We start from the raw sequence: 14,814 nt of genomic DNA, 5'->3' as shown, positions 1-14,814 counted from the left end.
TGTGTATATAATTGTATCCAAGTAAGTGTAAGCTGGAATAAAGTGAAAGTAAACCGTGCAAAGTTGTTACTTATGGAGAAAAAGTTTTGAAGCTTTTCTAGTTATGTACAATGTACATTATACATTTAACTTCATAATGTTGAACAAATTTGAATTGATTACTAGGTGAGTTTATTAATCAAGGTTGTTTATTTTTAAATACGTAATGTATTTTGAAAAAGTTAGAAATAAAACATAATGTTTTTTATCACTCGAGTAAGCTAAGAAGATAAAGCTTAGTACAAAGTTCAATTGTTAATTTTATTATCACATATGTAAACATAATTTATCGGTGGGAAAATGCGACATCATTTAATTAAATATAATCCATTACTGGCTACTTGCCCAGCAAGATTGAATTATTGTTGTTTACAGCTAACTTATAAGAAGTTATTAATTAATTGCAAATGATTGTGTTTACTTTTATTTTTTTTGTAAGTTGCATATTTGCCAGTTGTTACGTTTAATTTTGATAAATTATAGCATATTATAAAATTTTTAAATTGATAACTGACTTTAGTTGTTTAAATAGTTTCGAATATAGTTGTTTTTATTAAAAGACAAAAACAAATTTTAGTTTGATTTTTGTTAGTAAAGGGTTTTACAAAAATCGAAAATTAAAGTTAATGATCACATAAACGGTTTTATGGTTTGAAAATAAAACTAGGTGATAATTTATAACAAATTAATGTTATTTTGTTTGTTGTTTTTTATTTATATTTATCAAAACAATTGGGAAGTCAAAGTAGGCAATTATTTTTGTTGATTTTTTTTTTCTTGAATTGAAATCAAAGTAAGTGATCTTGTATGTAACTTTTATCATTTTATTTATATATTTTAGGTGGGAGATCAAAGTAGGTGATCATATAGAGGAAGGTGATGCGATTGCAATGATAGAAACTGATAAGGCTTCTGTAGCTTTGGAAGTTACTGATGAAGGTATTGAATATTTAGTTTATTTTTTATATAAATTTTAATGATTGAAATTGATAAAGCTTTAGTTGCTCTAGAAGTTACTAATGAAGGTGTATAATTTTTGAACTTAAATTGTTTTTAATTGTCGATAATTTTAAAGATTTTAGCAGAAGATTCAACTATTAGTACTAATTTTAATAACTACTGATTTTTACATACTCTTAAATTACCTCGCCAAAATCTTAGCAGAAGAGTTTATTATAAATTAGTCTTATTATTTTAGGATACCTCGCAAAGATCTTGGTAGGAGAAGGAACAAAAGACTTGCAGTTGGGAACTCCACTTTGCGTGGTTGTCGAAAATGAAAGCGATGTGGCTGCCTTCAAGGACTTTAAAGCTGGTGAAGGTAGTGATTATATTATTATTTATGTTGTTTACTTAGCATTTACTTTTACTTATTTTCTTTTAAAGTAGTTTACAGCTGCTAATTTTCCAAGTTTAAAGTAGTATTGTTGTTGTGATATTTGCACCACATTGGTCCAAGCATTAAAAACAGTGCTATTTAAGACCCTTAGAAGAAAATAAAACAAAATTTACTATAATTTCAAATTTTATAAATATTTATTTGCAATTGATTTATTACTTGATGTTTTTTATTGGTTTTTATTTTTTATTGGTTAACAAGCAGCATTTTAAAGTTTAATAAATACAAAATAAGTATGTGGATAAAAAAAAATTAATACTTTTACAGCATCTAAGTAATCACTTTTACAATAAAGTTTTTATAAAAGTATATTTTCTTATAACCATAGATTTGAAGTATTTAAAGCTATAATTAAGTATTAAATATGTTTATTTATTTTATTTACAGCATCTCAATCAGCTGCACCAGCAGTAGAATCACCACCAGCTCCAGTTTCGCCTCCGAAGCAACAGAAAGTAGAAGCGCCGGTGCCAGTTTCACAGGAACAAAATGTTTCTTCGCAGGAACCTTCCACAGGAAGATTGTTCGCCAGTCCTTTCGCCAGGAAACTAGCCAACGATAAGGGAATTGACATCAACCTATTTGCTGGTTTATTTTAACTTCATAAATTAATACAACTTGTATAGAATAATAAATAATAATTCTAGTTTATGTTCTTTAGAATATAAATGTTTTAATTATTATATTATTTCAACGATAAGGGGGTTGCTATCAATAGTTCTGATGGTTTTTTTAATTAACATGATTTGTTGTTTTTATGTAAGTATAAATATTTTTTTGTACACTTTGAAAAAGAATTGTTCTACTAATAAGTCTTTTGCTGCTGAAAATAAAGAAAACTGATGAAAGAAAGTCTAAGCAATGTTTTTCTTTAGTTTAAAGCTTTGAGGACTTTACGATAAGCTATAGGTAAATATTTTTCTTTGTTCAGATAAATTGCTAAGCTGTTCATTGTTGTATACGAACAGACATTGTAAATTGCCATCAAAACAATTTTAATTTATATTATTTCTTTAACAATATTTTATATATTTAACTTTTTTATGAATTTACAAAAGATTAAGTAACTAGTTTAACACTTATGCTTTAAACTAAGTTAGTTTTTTGTTTATAAGAATTAAAAGCTACAACTTTTCTTTAAAAAGATTTTTGTGCTTTCTTATAAAAACAATAAGAACTGAAATTAAACTGAAATAAAAACTTATGTAATGTCTAATCTAAAAATAATAGAGTTGCTTTACGTAATTAATAGAGTAATTCATTTGTATTGTATGGAATTATGCACAATTGAAAGCTTATTAAGTCATTCTATGCAAATAATATCATTATGCTTACATCTAAATAATTGTTTATAAACATCATAGATTTTATCAAGTTTTTATTTCCTTGTTGTAACTAAATTTGTTTTTTTTTAATAAGTTTGTTTTCAAAGCTAAAATAAAGAATGTTTTTATGATAAAGCAAATATGTGTCTATTTACAACTTAGAATAATAGGTCTATATTCTTTATATACACGTTCCAGTATTTATAAATTTAGTATAAAAAACATATTCAATTTTAGTCATTTAAAATAATTTTGTAAAATCTCCTGTAGTATAAATTGTATTAAAAATAAGCAATCGAACTTATTAACAGAGGTCATACAAACTCATTGTAAAGTTCTGTTGATAGTTTTTAAATTTTAATTTAATACTTTGGTTTGATCAAATTAATTAAATGTTTTATCAACAGGACTTGGTAGCGGGCCATCAGGTCGCATTGTAGCAGCGGATTTGAACAAAACACCATTAAAACCAGCGCTACAGCAACCATTAGCACAACCAGCTACAACACCAATTGCTGCTTCTCAACCATTTGCCACTGGCGATTACATCGATATCGATGTCACCAATGTCAGAAAGGTTTGAATTTGTTTTTTATTTTGTACAACAGAAGCTAAATAATGTTTTAGAGAATTTAGTAGCTAGTGTAAGGGGTTTAAGAACAATTACAAAGTTTTTACTAATTTTATGAAATTATGATAAGTAGTCTATATAAGAAGTCAATATATTAAGCTGTCTAACAAATTAATATTACTTTTAAGAAAAAAATTGTTTCAAATACTAGTAATTTTAATATTTCATCAATGAGGTAGTGATATATTTAATTGCATCTGAATTTTATTAGTAGAATAGTTTTAACAAAATTATTGAGCAAAATTTTCTTCAATAAGTACAAATGTTATTGAGTTTGTATGCCCACCAAAAGCAAACATTTTTATTTGTTCTAAGAGCGTTTTTAAGGCTAGTTTCTTTTTATTAAATAAAAAACCCGACACTAAAAACATGCTGTATAACAATTACTATAATTGTTACAATAAACTGAAATCATCAAAAATTTACATGACCTGATAGTCATGCTTTGTATTTAGGAGGATTGAAAGACTATTTTCTTATATAAAATAAAAGCAACCTAGATATAAAAAAAAACTTTTAAAATTTATTTAAACATCACAGTTGGTATTTTTGCCCTGTTTTGTTTAGTCATTCGTTTTAATAAGCAATTTGAATCTTGCAAATATTGGTAACATAATTTGGTAAATAATTGCAAAAATTGCTTTGAATTTAGAGAAGATTATCATAGGAATTACTTGCAAAATTGCTTATTTGTTATTTTCTCACGACAATAGTTAATTTCGTAAAACAAATATTTGTTTGTGTAATTTTGTCTGCTTAAAAACAGCACGTTTTAATGTGAATCTTTAAAAATAAATGTTTTTTAAAAAAAAGGTTAATCATTAACTAGTTCATTGCTACTGAAACCTAAATAAATACATTTCAATATATAAATGTACTTATTTGCCAACAATTTTTCCTATTAAGTTTTTGTTGCATTTTAATATAATTTTCAACCTATGTAAACTATACAAATACACTTATTAAAATGTACTTTAAGATCTTATTAAAATGTTTGATGTATTTATTTGTTAACGTAATTTATAATACGTTCTGTGATGATATTAACTATAAATCCAACTTTAAATACTGTAAGTGATACACAATAAACAATTTAAATTTAAATATACAAAACAATCAATATATAAATGTACTTATTTGTCAACAATTTTTTTTAATGTTTTTGTTATATTTTCAAAGTGTTATTCATGTTATATAAATGTACAAAACACACATATGTACTTTAAGAACTTTTTGATATATTAAATCTATTTGTAAAGATAATTTATAATAAAAAATGTTCTGTAATGTTATTAACTATAAATGTATTACCACTTTAAACTATATAAGTGATACAAAATAAACAATTACAATTTAAATACACAAAACAACTTTGTAGCTTGTACAGCCAAACTTGTTACAGCTTGCCAGAAGCTAAATCATTTTTAAACAAGTTTTTATAAAAAACACAATACTTTTTAATCAAACAATACGTATAATATTTTTACCAAATGTGTTTATCTAAATATATATTTTTTTTGTTTACACTTACAAACGCCTACAATTTTTCGTTAGTTTACTTTAAAAAATTTAGATTCTAAAAAAATAAGTTTAGTTCAATAGTTTATCTGGGTTTCACTCATAAATATATTTAAATTTTAAGTAAAATTATAAGTTGAAGTTGTTAACAAAGTTTTATTTTCTGAACTAAAAAAAACTTTAGATATATCTTGGGTATGATTTAAAGTTGAAGTTACTAAATGGTATCAAGAAACACCAATCAAAACAATTTCCAAATTCTTTAAGCATTTTTATTCATAAATAGGCACATATTGTTGTTTCAAACTTTAATACTTTCATAATACAATAGTACAGGTATTTCTTAAATTGTTGTTTTAAAACATTTAATTTCGGTATTATTCAAACATATTTCTTAATACTGTTATTTTTAATATCAATATTATTCACACATATTTCTTGATATTGTTGTCTTACATAGGTGTGTTTATACGTATTCGTATTGAGAAATTACCTCATTTTTCTTCAAAATACTGAATTATTCATTGGCTGTCGTGAGGTAATTCTATTCAGAAGCAGAGTGGTTTACGCAGGCTTTAAGAATTTGGATAATTAAAATACTAATGATGGTGTGGTGATATTTTAAAGTCTATTGACCCTACAATACTTAATACAAAAGTTAATTATAAGTTCAATTACTTTTTTATAAAATTACTATTTCCTTCAAATAAAAATATTTAACAGGTAAAAGCTAATAGGCTGTGTAAATTTACAAAAAAAAAAATCCAAATTGTAATTTGACGAACATTCTAGTTAATATAAAACATTTAATTTAATTAATATTTTTTCAACAGGTCATAGCAAACAGACTTTGTGAATCAAAACAGAAAATTCCTCATTATTACCTGACCACCGACATTGAAATGGACCAAATTATGGAAGTTAGGAAAAATTTCAACGAAAAATTACAGAAAGGTTGATATAATAATTAAAATTAACTAGTTTAGATGCAGAAACAATTATTTAAAAATATTTAAACAAATTTAGTTATTTTAATCAATATATCACTACTAATTACACATAAGCTTTCAAATAAAATAATTACTACCATAAGATCATAGTTATTGCCCACAAAATAAGTTTTCTCTTATTCAATGTTGAAATTACTAATGTACCGGTATTTACTAATTGAATATTTAGCTTAGTAAAATTTTTGGTGAATAACTAAACATTATTTTTACAGACGGCAGCAAGTTATCAGTGAACGACTTCATCATTAAAGCTGCGGCTTTGAGTTGCTTGAAGGTTCCTGAAACAAACTCTCAATGGAACGATACTTTCATTAGACAGTAAGTATAAATATATTTAATATACAAACAATATTTAAGTATTTATTGAGCTTTGAGTTGTTTGAAATTTCTGAAACTTATTCTCAATGGAATGATACTTTCATCAGACAGTAGGTATTGTATTAGTTATATAATATAAAAATAATTGTTAATCAGCAGTAACTTTCTAGGGTTGTAAAATTTTTTTTAAACTTAACTTTATAAGACGAGTAGTAATATTAGAAAATTTAGATTTCAAAAAAGTTGTTTTTAAAAAAATTACATTTTAAACTATAGTTAGTAAAATTTATAAAAGTTTAGTATTATCAGACAGTAAAATTTATAAAATAAGACTCACAATTAAACTTTCATCAGACAATTCGGTTTCCTTCATTAATTATTACTCAGTAGAACTCACTAATAATTTATTCATACAAAAACTAAACTATCAAGCTACTATACTCAGATATACTTATGCCTGTATAAAGTTTTAAGCATAAGTTGAAAAACAAACTTTTTATCATTTATTAAACAAATGCTTTTAAAACGTATTTTTTGTGTAGAAAAATTCACTATTAATTTTAGGAAATAGGTATTATATCCTCTTTTGCTTAAATTTATTGGACAATGTGTTTTACTTAGTAAATTATCAGTGGGGCAATAACAAAAAGTAACTAGTTAAAATTCAAAACTTTGAACAACAAAAGATTTATTGATATAAAAAATGGTATAAGCAGTATTTGTTTACGTGTTAGACTTTAGTCTGAGAAATACTTAAAAGTATATATAGCTGAAGATGTTTAAAGAAAAATAAATTGTGGTTTGCAGATAAAATTGTTACTCATATCTGTATTAAGCCCTGAGTTTAAATATAGATTATATTAAAAAGAAGTAAATATATCCTCTTTTGTTTAAATTTATTAGGTAATGTATTTTATTTTGTAAATTATCTGTGGGGAAAAAGTAACTAATTAAGAGTCAAAACTTTTAACAACGAAAAATTTATTGGCATTGAAAACTGTATCAAGTATATTTTATATTTCAATTTGAAAAATTTATAAGTCTCATTTTTTAGTATTATTCGTTAAAGAACAACGCAAACACAACGGTGTACATTTTAAATAATTACTCATGCCTGTTTTAAGCCTTTAGTTTAATTATAGATTATATTAAAATGAAGACATCTTAAGATATGTATATAAATATGTCGTCTTAAAATAAACTTGAGCGTTTTTAATTTAATTAAAAACAACTAAAAATCTGTTTATTGTTTGTTAAACATATTGTTTAACCTACAAAAGTGCACATCTGTAAATCAACTGTTAAATATGTTTAGCTTCAAAGAAGTATTGAAACTTTCTAGCCCAATTAATTTAAGTACTTTGTATTGAGTTTGGAGACACACGTATTACAAATTTTTATTATTTTATTTTTAATTAAAAAACTGATTTTTTTGTATTTAAATGCTAATTTTTTGTTAAAAAAATGTGGATTGTAATCTTTCCTTATTTTTAAGTATTAAGGACACACGTATTGCAAATTTTTATTAAAAACTGATTTTTTAGTGTTTAAATGCTAATTTCTAAGTTCCATTAATGGACTTTAGTTTTTCTTTATTTTTCACTGCTAAAGTAATTACTAAACTGAAAAATTGTAATTGTTGTTTTGAAAAACTTTTAGTAAAGTTTTTACTCTGAGTGGCTTTTTGTTGAAAACTACTATAATTTACAAAATAAATTTTGAAGACCTTATAATGACGCTTAGAAAAGTTTAAATATTTAGTTTTGTCCAATGGCATAAATTGGTTATTTTTTATGAAGATCTGAAAAAACTATATGTTTTAGATCTTTTTTTCAGCTAAACACTTCAAAAATTGTCATCATATTTTCTTGAAAGTATGAGTTTGACAAAGACCATTTTGAACAAAATAAAATGAATTATTAAATAGTATTAAAACATGTGACCTCCTAGTTTTAATTCGTTGTAGGAAATTTTTGATTGTAGAATATCTATTTGAAATATATAAACTTTAGAAAAATATGTAGTTTAGACAAAGAGCAGATTAAAGGAAATAACAATGAATTATTTAAAGATTAAAACAATTAAACTCGTGAGCTCCTAGATTTAAAACTGGTGTAGGCAGTTTTTAATTGTAGAACATTTTCTTTAAACACTTGAAACAACAAAAACTATTTTGTTATAAAGTTTTTAAGAAGTAAGAAAATCCTAGTTGCTGGCAATGCTTGCACAAAATTTAAAAATTTCGAAACTTATTGTCACTGACTTACTTGTGAGTAATTGTATTTACTTGGAAATATAATTACATGTTATATATTATACTGATTGTAAAGTAGTAATAATTTATAGTAAATTTTGTTTATTCAAATTTCATAATATTTTATTAATTCATTATAAAACAAACATTAACGTACACGATAATTTTTTTTACATAATTTAAGTAATTTATCTAATTTAATGGATATGCTATTTGTATCTGAATAGGCTTTTTGCCATAAAATAAGAATTTAGTTGAAATGTTAGTATAATTAAATATTTTACTTAACTTAATATCTTATACTTAGTTTAACTATTTATAAATAAAACCATATAAATTACAATTTTGTTTCTGTAAATGTTAAAGTATACCGAAGTTAAAACAGTAGTATATAGAGCAACTACTTGAAGTACTTATTTAAAACCGAAAGCACACTTATTGATTATAAATATAAACAATATCCTATATTTTCATTTATTTTAGTGTTTTAATTGCTTCCTTTATTTAATGACGCAAGCTTTATTACCTGAATTATATGTAAGTGGTTATTCCGTAAATATAAGTTAAAAGACCAACAAATTTATTCACCTTTAGATTAATTCAAGGAAAAACTAGTATTTTATAATTAATTTTCTCTTTATGTAACTTTATAAAGATTTTAATTACTGTATCACGCGGCAGTAAAAAGTATAAATATTTAATTTTGTCAAATGACTTACTTTTAAATGATCGCTTTGTAATTGCTCCAATTATAAGATAATTGGGTTTTTATCAGTTAAAAAAGTTACCTTTTTGTTTTTATAAAAAAAATATTAAAAAACTGTTTTTCTTGTGTATTATTATATAACAGTTCACTTTGTTTAGAGTGTTATTTAAAACTTAACAAATAAAACCTGTAATTTCAGATGTAAATCTTTTTTAAGCTTAGTTGATATATATAATTCACTTATATTGTGTTACAGTTTAATAAATTCATGTCAGATTAAAGATTAGCATTATGTAAAACGGATTTATTAATAAATTATTCAAGTAATTTTTTAGTCATGTGGTCTTTTATTTTAAGGGATCACATGCTATAAACGCAAAAAATATATTAAATAATCCAGTTTAAAATTTTCCTACTTGATATATTTGAAAAATAATGATTTCACTATGAGTCAACTTTGTAAATATCGATTAAATATGAATATCAAATATGAATTATGAATTAAATATCAGTCAACTTTGTACAGAATAAAATTGTTATCTGTTGCAAGTAGAATAATTGCACAGAAAATTTTGACCCAAAATAAATACAATGTTTATTTTAGTTATATGTGTTATATAACATTCTTATTTATTTTTATTCTTGTAATTTAAAATTAATTTATTTAAGTTTATCTTCATTGGGTAAAACTTTTTTTACATAAGTGTTTTACTTGACACATTAATTCTTTTCATAGCTTTTGATACAATTCTTTGATAGATTATATAAACATAATCATTTTTACTGATTAAATTGTAGGTAAAATGCAAAAACTTGAACTTTTATTTTACCTTCGGAAAAAAAAGTAGATTTTTTTTAACTAATGCGTGTACATAAATAATCGTTTTAAAATTTAATATGTACAAAAGCAGATAAATATTGTTTTTTATTTTCGTACGATTTTAAAATATACAAGGCAATTAATTCAAGTAGTGCTTTGAGATCAAAAAGCAAACATATTGTAAACAAGCAATATGTCAAGACTTCCTATTATTTGATGAAACAATACAGTTTTATTACCCTAATTTATATGTAGTTGATTGTTCTATAAGCAAACATTAAATTGATCAAGCAGTATTTGTTATCACCTGGAAAGATATACCATCTGTAAATTTTATTTTTTACATCAGTTAATATTTTTAAAGATTTTAATCACTGTGTCACGAGATGCTAATAAACTAATAAATATTTAATTTTGTCATCTGACAGTAATTGTTCTATCTTTATTTTTTATAACTGTTTGTTTGATATACAAGCTTAGTTATGTGAATATTTCCTTGAAATTTTCTTATGTATAATACTACTATAAATACAACAATATTTTATCAAAAATACTTTGGAAATGTTTTATATGTTATACAACTATAAATACAAAACTATTTTATCAAAAATTCCTTGGAAATTTCTTATGTACAATACTACTATAAATACAAAAATATTTTATAACACACAGTTGTTTTATCAAAAAAAAAAGAAAAAATTTGTAACATCTAAGTACTAACAAACAAGTTGTATCTAAAATATAATTTTTTAGGGTAAGTATGTTAATATACATTTAATTGCATATTTTGAAAAAAAAACATTGCTGTAAAACTGTTTTCACTTAGTATTGTTTGATTTTGTCTAAAAGTATAAAAACTTGTAAAGTTATTAAGGAAAAACTGTAAGCTGAGTAAAAAGAGTAGTTAAAGTTTAAACAAACGGTTAAAGTTTCAAAGTATTTGGTATTTAAGTTTCTATAGACATAGTAAAGCATTTTTTTATGTTATAAAACAATTAATAACAGTTAACTTATTTCAGGTTCAAAACTATTGACATGATTCTTGCAGTTTCAACCGATAATTATAAAATAGTTCTTAAGTATAATAAATGTTTATTACAAAATAAATTCAATTAAATAAATTTCAACAGATTCAAAACAGTAGACATGTCAGTAGCAGTGTCAACAGACAACGGATTGATCACACCAATTGTGTTCGACGCACAGACTAAAGGCCTGAAAGACATCGCTACAGAGGTCAAAGATCTGGCTACCAGGGCCAGAAGTAACAAACTGAAACCTGAAGAATTTATGGTGAGTGATGATGATTATATTTAAAAAATTGTATGGCCAGATGTGGTAGTTGTTAAAGAAAAGATATAAATGGTACAAGTTTGTTGTTAAAAATAAGTTATATGACATTTTAAAATTTATCCCATTTTAAAATACATTTTGTTTTACGAGAACAACCATTAAACAATAAACTTAATTATCAAGTTATGACATTTAGTGTATTTAGGTAAACTTTTAAAGACTTTTTTCTTCCACAAAAGTTCTCATTCTAAACAGCCTCTAATGCACTAGAATTGATTTATAACGTGATGAAATATTTATTGGTTTTATTTGTAATAAACTATTTTAATCCTGCTGGAAAGGGTAATATTTTTAAATTTATTCTTTAGGGAGGAACTTTCACAATATCAAATTTGGGAATGTACGGAGTTAAACATTTCAGCGCAGTTATAAATCCTCCTCAATCCTGTATTCTTGCCGTCGGAGGAGCCAGGAAAGAACTAGTTCCTGACGAAAATGATAAGTAAGTTTGTTATAAATTAAAAATAATTACTATATATTTTTTGAGTCTATTTATTGGTCGGTTAGTTGAAATAAAACACTAAAAAAATTAACTTCCAAAACTATTTATTATAGTTTTTTAGTTACAGGATTTCCCCAAACTCAGGAGAATCAGAATAGCTTTAAGATTTTTGCAAACTGATTCATATTTTTTGGTCACTCAGGCTGTTTTATTTAAGTTATAAATAGTGGTGACCCTGTGGTTATATTCTTATTAATTAAATTTTAAAACTCATGTTTTTTTTTGCTCATTTGCCAGTTATAACTCAAACTATTTTGGTTATTTAAGGTATAAAAAATTCTAAACTTCAATTATACTTTTTTATATGGTTGTGTAGATATTGTATTTCCTATATTCTTGAATGTTCTAATAAAATATTTGTTTAAGGTTTGTTGCTTTTGAAAACATGATTTTTACTTTAAAAGCACTCTGAACAACAAGTTTGTCTTGTGTTTCGTCATTTTATTATGTCATTAAAGTTACGTCAAGACATAGAAATGTCGTAAATTACACAAAAACAAATGTCAAGATTTTCATTTTATAGGTTTGTTTTAATGATAGTTTATTCATAGTTGTAAATAATTTAAAATTATAGGCGAAATACTGTTTACAAATGACGATAAAAAAATTATTTGTGCCTAAAAGTATGAAATTTACAAAAATTTTAGTTTTGAATATGATGTAATATATTTCCCAATTAATTCAAGCACTTCGAAACAGAAAACCACATTTATTGCAGTTGTTCCTTTTATCTGTATATTGATATAAGCTAATAGCTTAGAAACAACCCAATTAACTCAAGTGCTGTATTGAAAATCAAAGACACACTTATGCAAACAGATATAAGCAATATATATTGTCAATTACTTGAAATTATTTCCTTGCACATGGTTCTAATTAGTACTTTTATATCTGAAGGTTCCACAATAAATGGGTTTATATGTTGTATTGATTAGTTCAAGGATGTAACCTGTTATACTTTTAGTATTCCCATATCTATTAGCAAGCTTACAAAATGATTAAAATTGTTTAGCTAGGAAAATGTTTAATTTTTACAATCAAAGTTTTTAACTACCAATTTCTACAGGGTTTATTTGAGAGGCTTGTTTATTTGGATTCTAGCTAATATTTTTAAAACAGGGCTCTACCAAATTGTTAAGATATTACATATATATTTAAATCAAGAGGTTCTAACTGATAACTTGTACAGGGTCCATGTATATTTGATACAATAACTAATGCCTAACAACAGGGTCCATGTATATTTGATATAACAACTAATGCATAACAACAGGTTCCTTGTATATTTGATACAATAACTAATGCCTAACAACAGGGTCCATGTATATTTGATATAATAACTAATGCCCAACAACAGGGTCCATGTATATTTGATATAACAACTAATGCCTAACAACAGGGTCCATGTATATTTGATATAATAACTAATGCCTAACAACAGGGTCCATGTATATTTGATATAATAACTAATGCCTAACAACAGGGTCCATGTATATTTGATATAATAACTAATGCCTAACAACAGGGTCCATGTATATTTGATATAATAACTAATGCCTAACAACAGGTTCCACGTATATTTGATATAATAACTAATGCCTAACAACAGGGTCCGCGTATATTTGATATAATAACTACTGCCTAACAACAGGGTCCGCGTAGCAACCGTGATGTCGGTGACGTTGTCATGCGACCACCGAACAGTAGATGGCGCCGTCGGGGCGATGTGGTTGAAAGAGTTCAAATATTTGATGCAGAACCCCATCCATATGCTGCTATAGAAAAAAAATAAAAAAATTGTGATAGCAGTTTGAGTGATTTCTACATGCAAGTAGTTTTAATGTATTGCTTCGAACGCAAAATATTTTTTTATATTTTAGTTTTTAAAGAAATTGTTTCGAATGCAAAATTAGAAGTTTTAGGTTGTTTAGGATATTGCTTAAATATTTTACTAATATTTTACATAGGTACTTGCTTTTAAATTATTTTCATATTTAAACAAAGTCTTTTATTTGTTATTACTTTTAAAAAGTTTTAGTTTCAAATGATTATCTTTACATACTTTGATGACCTTTACTTTGCTTTTATGACGTAATAATTGTTAAATACACAAAGAAAAAATCTTAAGCACTTTTTAGTACTTGAAAAAAACAAAAGTACATTTTAAAATTCATCGTTCAAATTTTAAAGTAATTCTTTAAATGTTAAAAAACAAATTATGATCAAAATATATTTTCAACTTTAATTTTATCACCTAGTTATACAAAAATCTTAGCCACTTTTATTGAAATTTATTTATATACATTTAAAAATAAATTCTGCTACGTAAAACTCGAATAAATTTACCAAGTATTGGAAGTTATTGATTTATTTATAGACATCCCCACATGTTAGAGACATTTGCCATATGCTTAAATTTATAAATAAATATATACAAATAAAAAAATCGAGTTCGAAACTTTTTGAAGAAATATTTCAGTAATTGAAGTTATTCAACAGAAGATAAGAAATTAATTTCTCCACTTGCATTGTTTGCTCGAAATGATCAAAGTTATATTAATTCACACGTCACTATTGAGAAATAGTATAAACTCACACTAAGTAAACATGGTATGTAGGTTTTCATTGTAATATTATTTCAATTGCAAAATAATTTCAAATAATTGTTTTTACCGGAAAACACACCTAATATAAACATTTCGAAATAAATAGAAGAAATAGTATATAGAAGAAATGTTCGAATAAACTGACTGTAAATGTTTTTAAGTATTATTATTATTATAAAAACTAGGTTAAAGTTACTTGATTTTTTTTTATTTAGGTCATCCTTTTTTGAGGAAACTATGATTTCATAAATTGATGTTTTTATACTTTTTTGCTAAATTAATGTTTTTTTAAGTTTAGTAAAACTTTAAGAATTTTTTTTTAAATGTTTGTAT

The 14,814-nt window shown here is 24.5% G+C and overlaps 1 protein-coding gene across 1 annotated transcript; it reads left to right on the top strand.

The window, feature by feature from the left end:
- Positions 1-880: 880 nt before the first annotated feature.
- Positions 881-14,185, top strand: LOC145848847 (dihydrolipoyllysine-residue acetyltransferase component of pyruvate dehydrogenase complex, mitochondrial-like; the record flags this gene model as incomplete). The annotated part of the gene is made up of 9 exons (XM_082954072.1): positions 881-978; positions 1,238-1,360; positions 1,826-2,026; positions 3,171-3,340; positions 5,746-5,866; positions 6,135-6,240; positions 11,151-11,313; positions 11,682-11,815; positions 13,527-14,185. Coding segments are annotated over 9 exons (1,246 nt in total), but the record flags the coding sequence as incomplete, so codon positions are not given.
- Positions 14,186-14,814: the final 629 nt, after the last annotated feature.

The sequence above is a fragment of the Thalia democratica genome, unplaced genomic scaffold (assembly GCF_965202585.1).
Source record: "Thalia democratica unplaced genomic scaffold, ktThaDemo2.hap1.1 HAP1_SCAFFOLD_1768, whole genome shotgun sequence".
NCBI classification, from domain to species: Eukaryota; Metazoa; Chordata; class Thaliacea; order Salpida; family Salpidae; genus Thalia; species Thalia democratica.
Note: the sequence above shows the minus strand (reverse complement) of the source record. Positions and strands in the feature narration are given on the sequence as shown.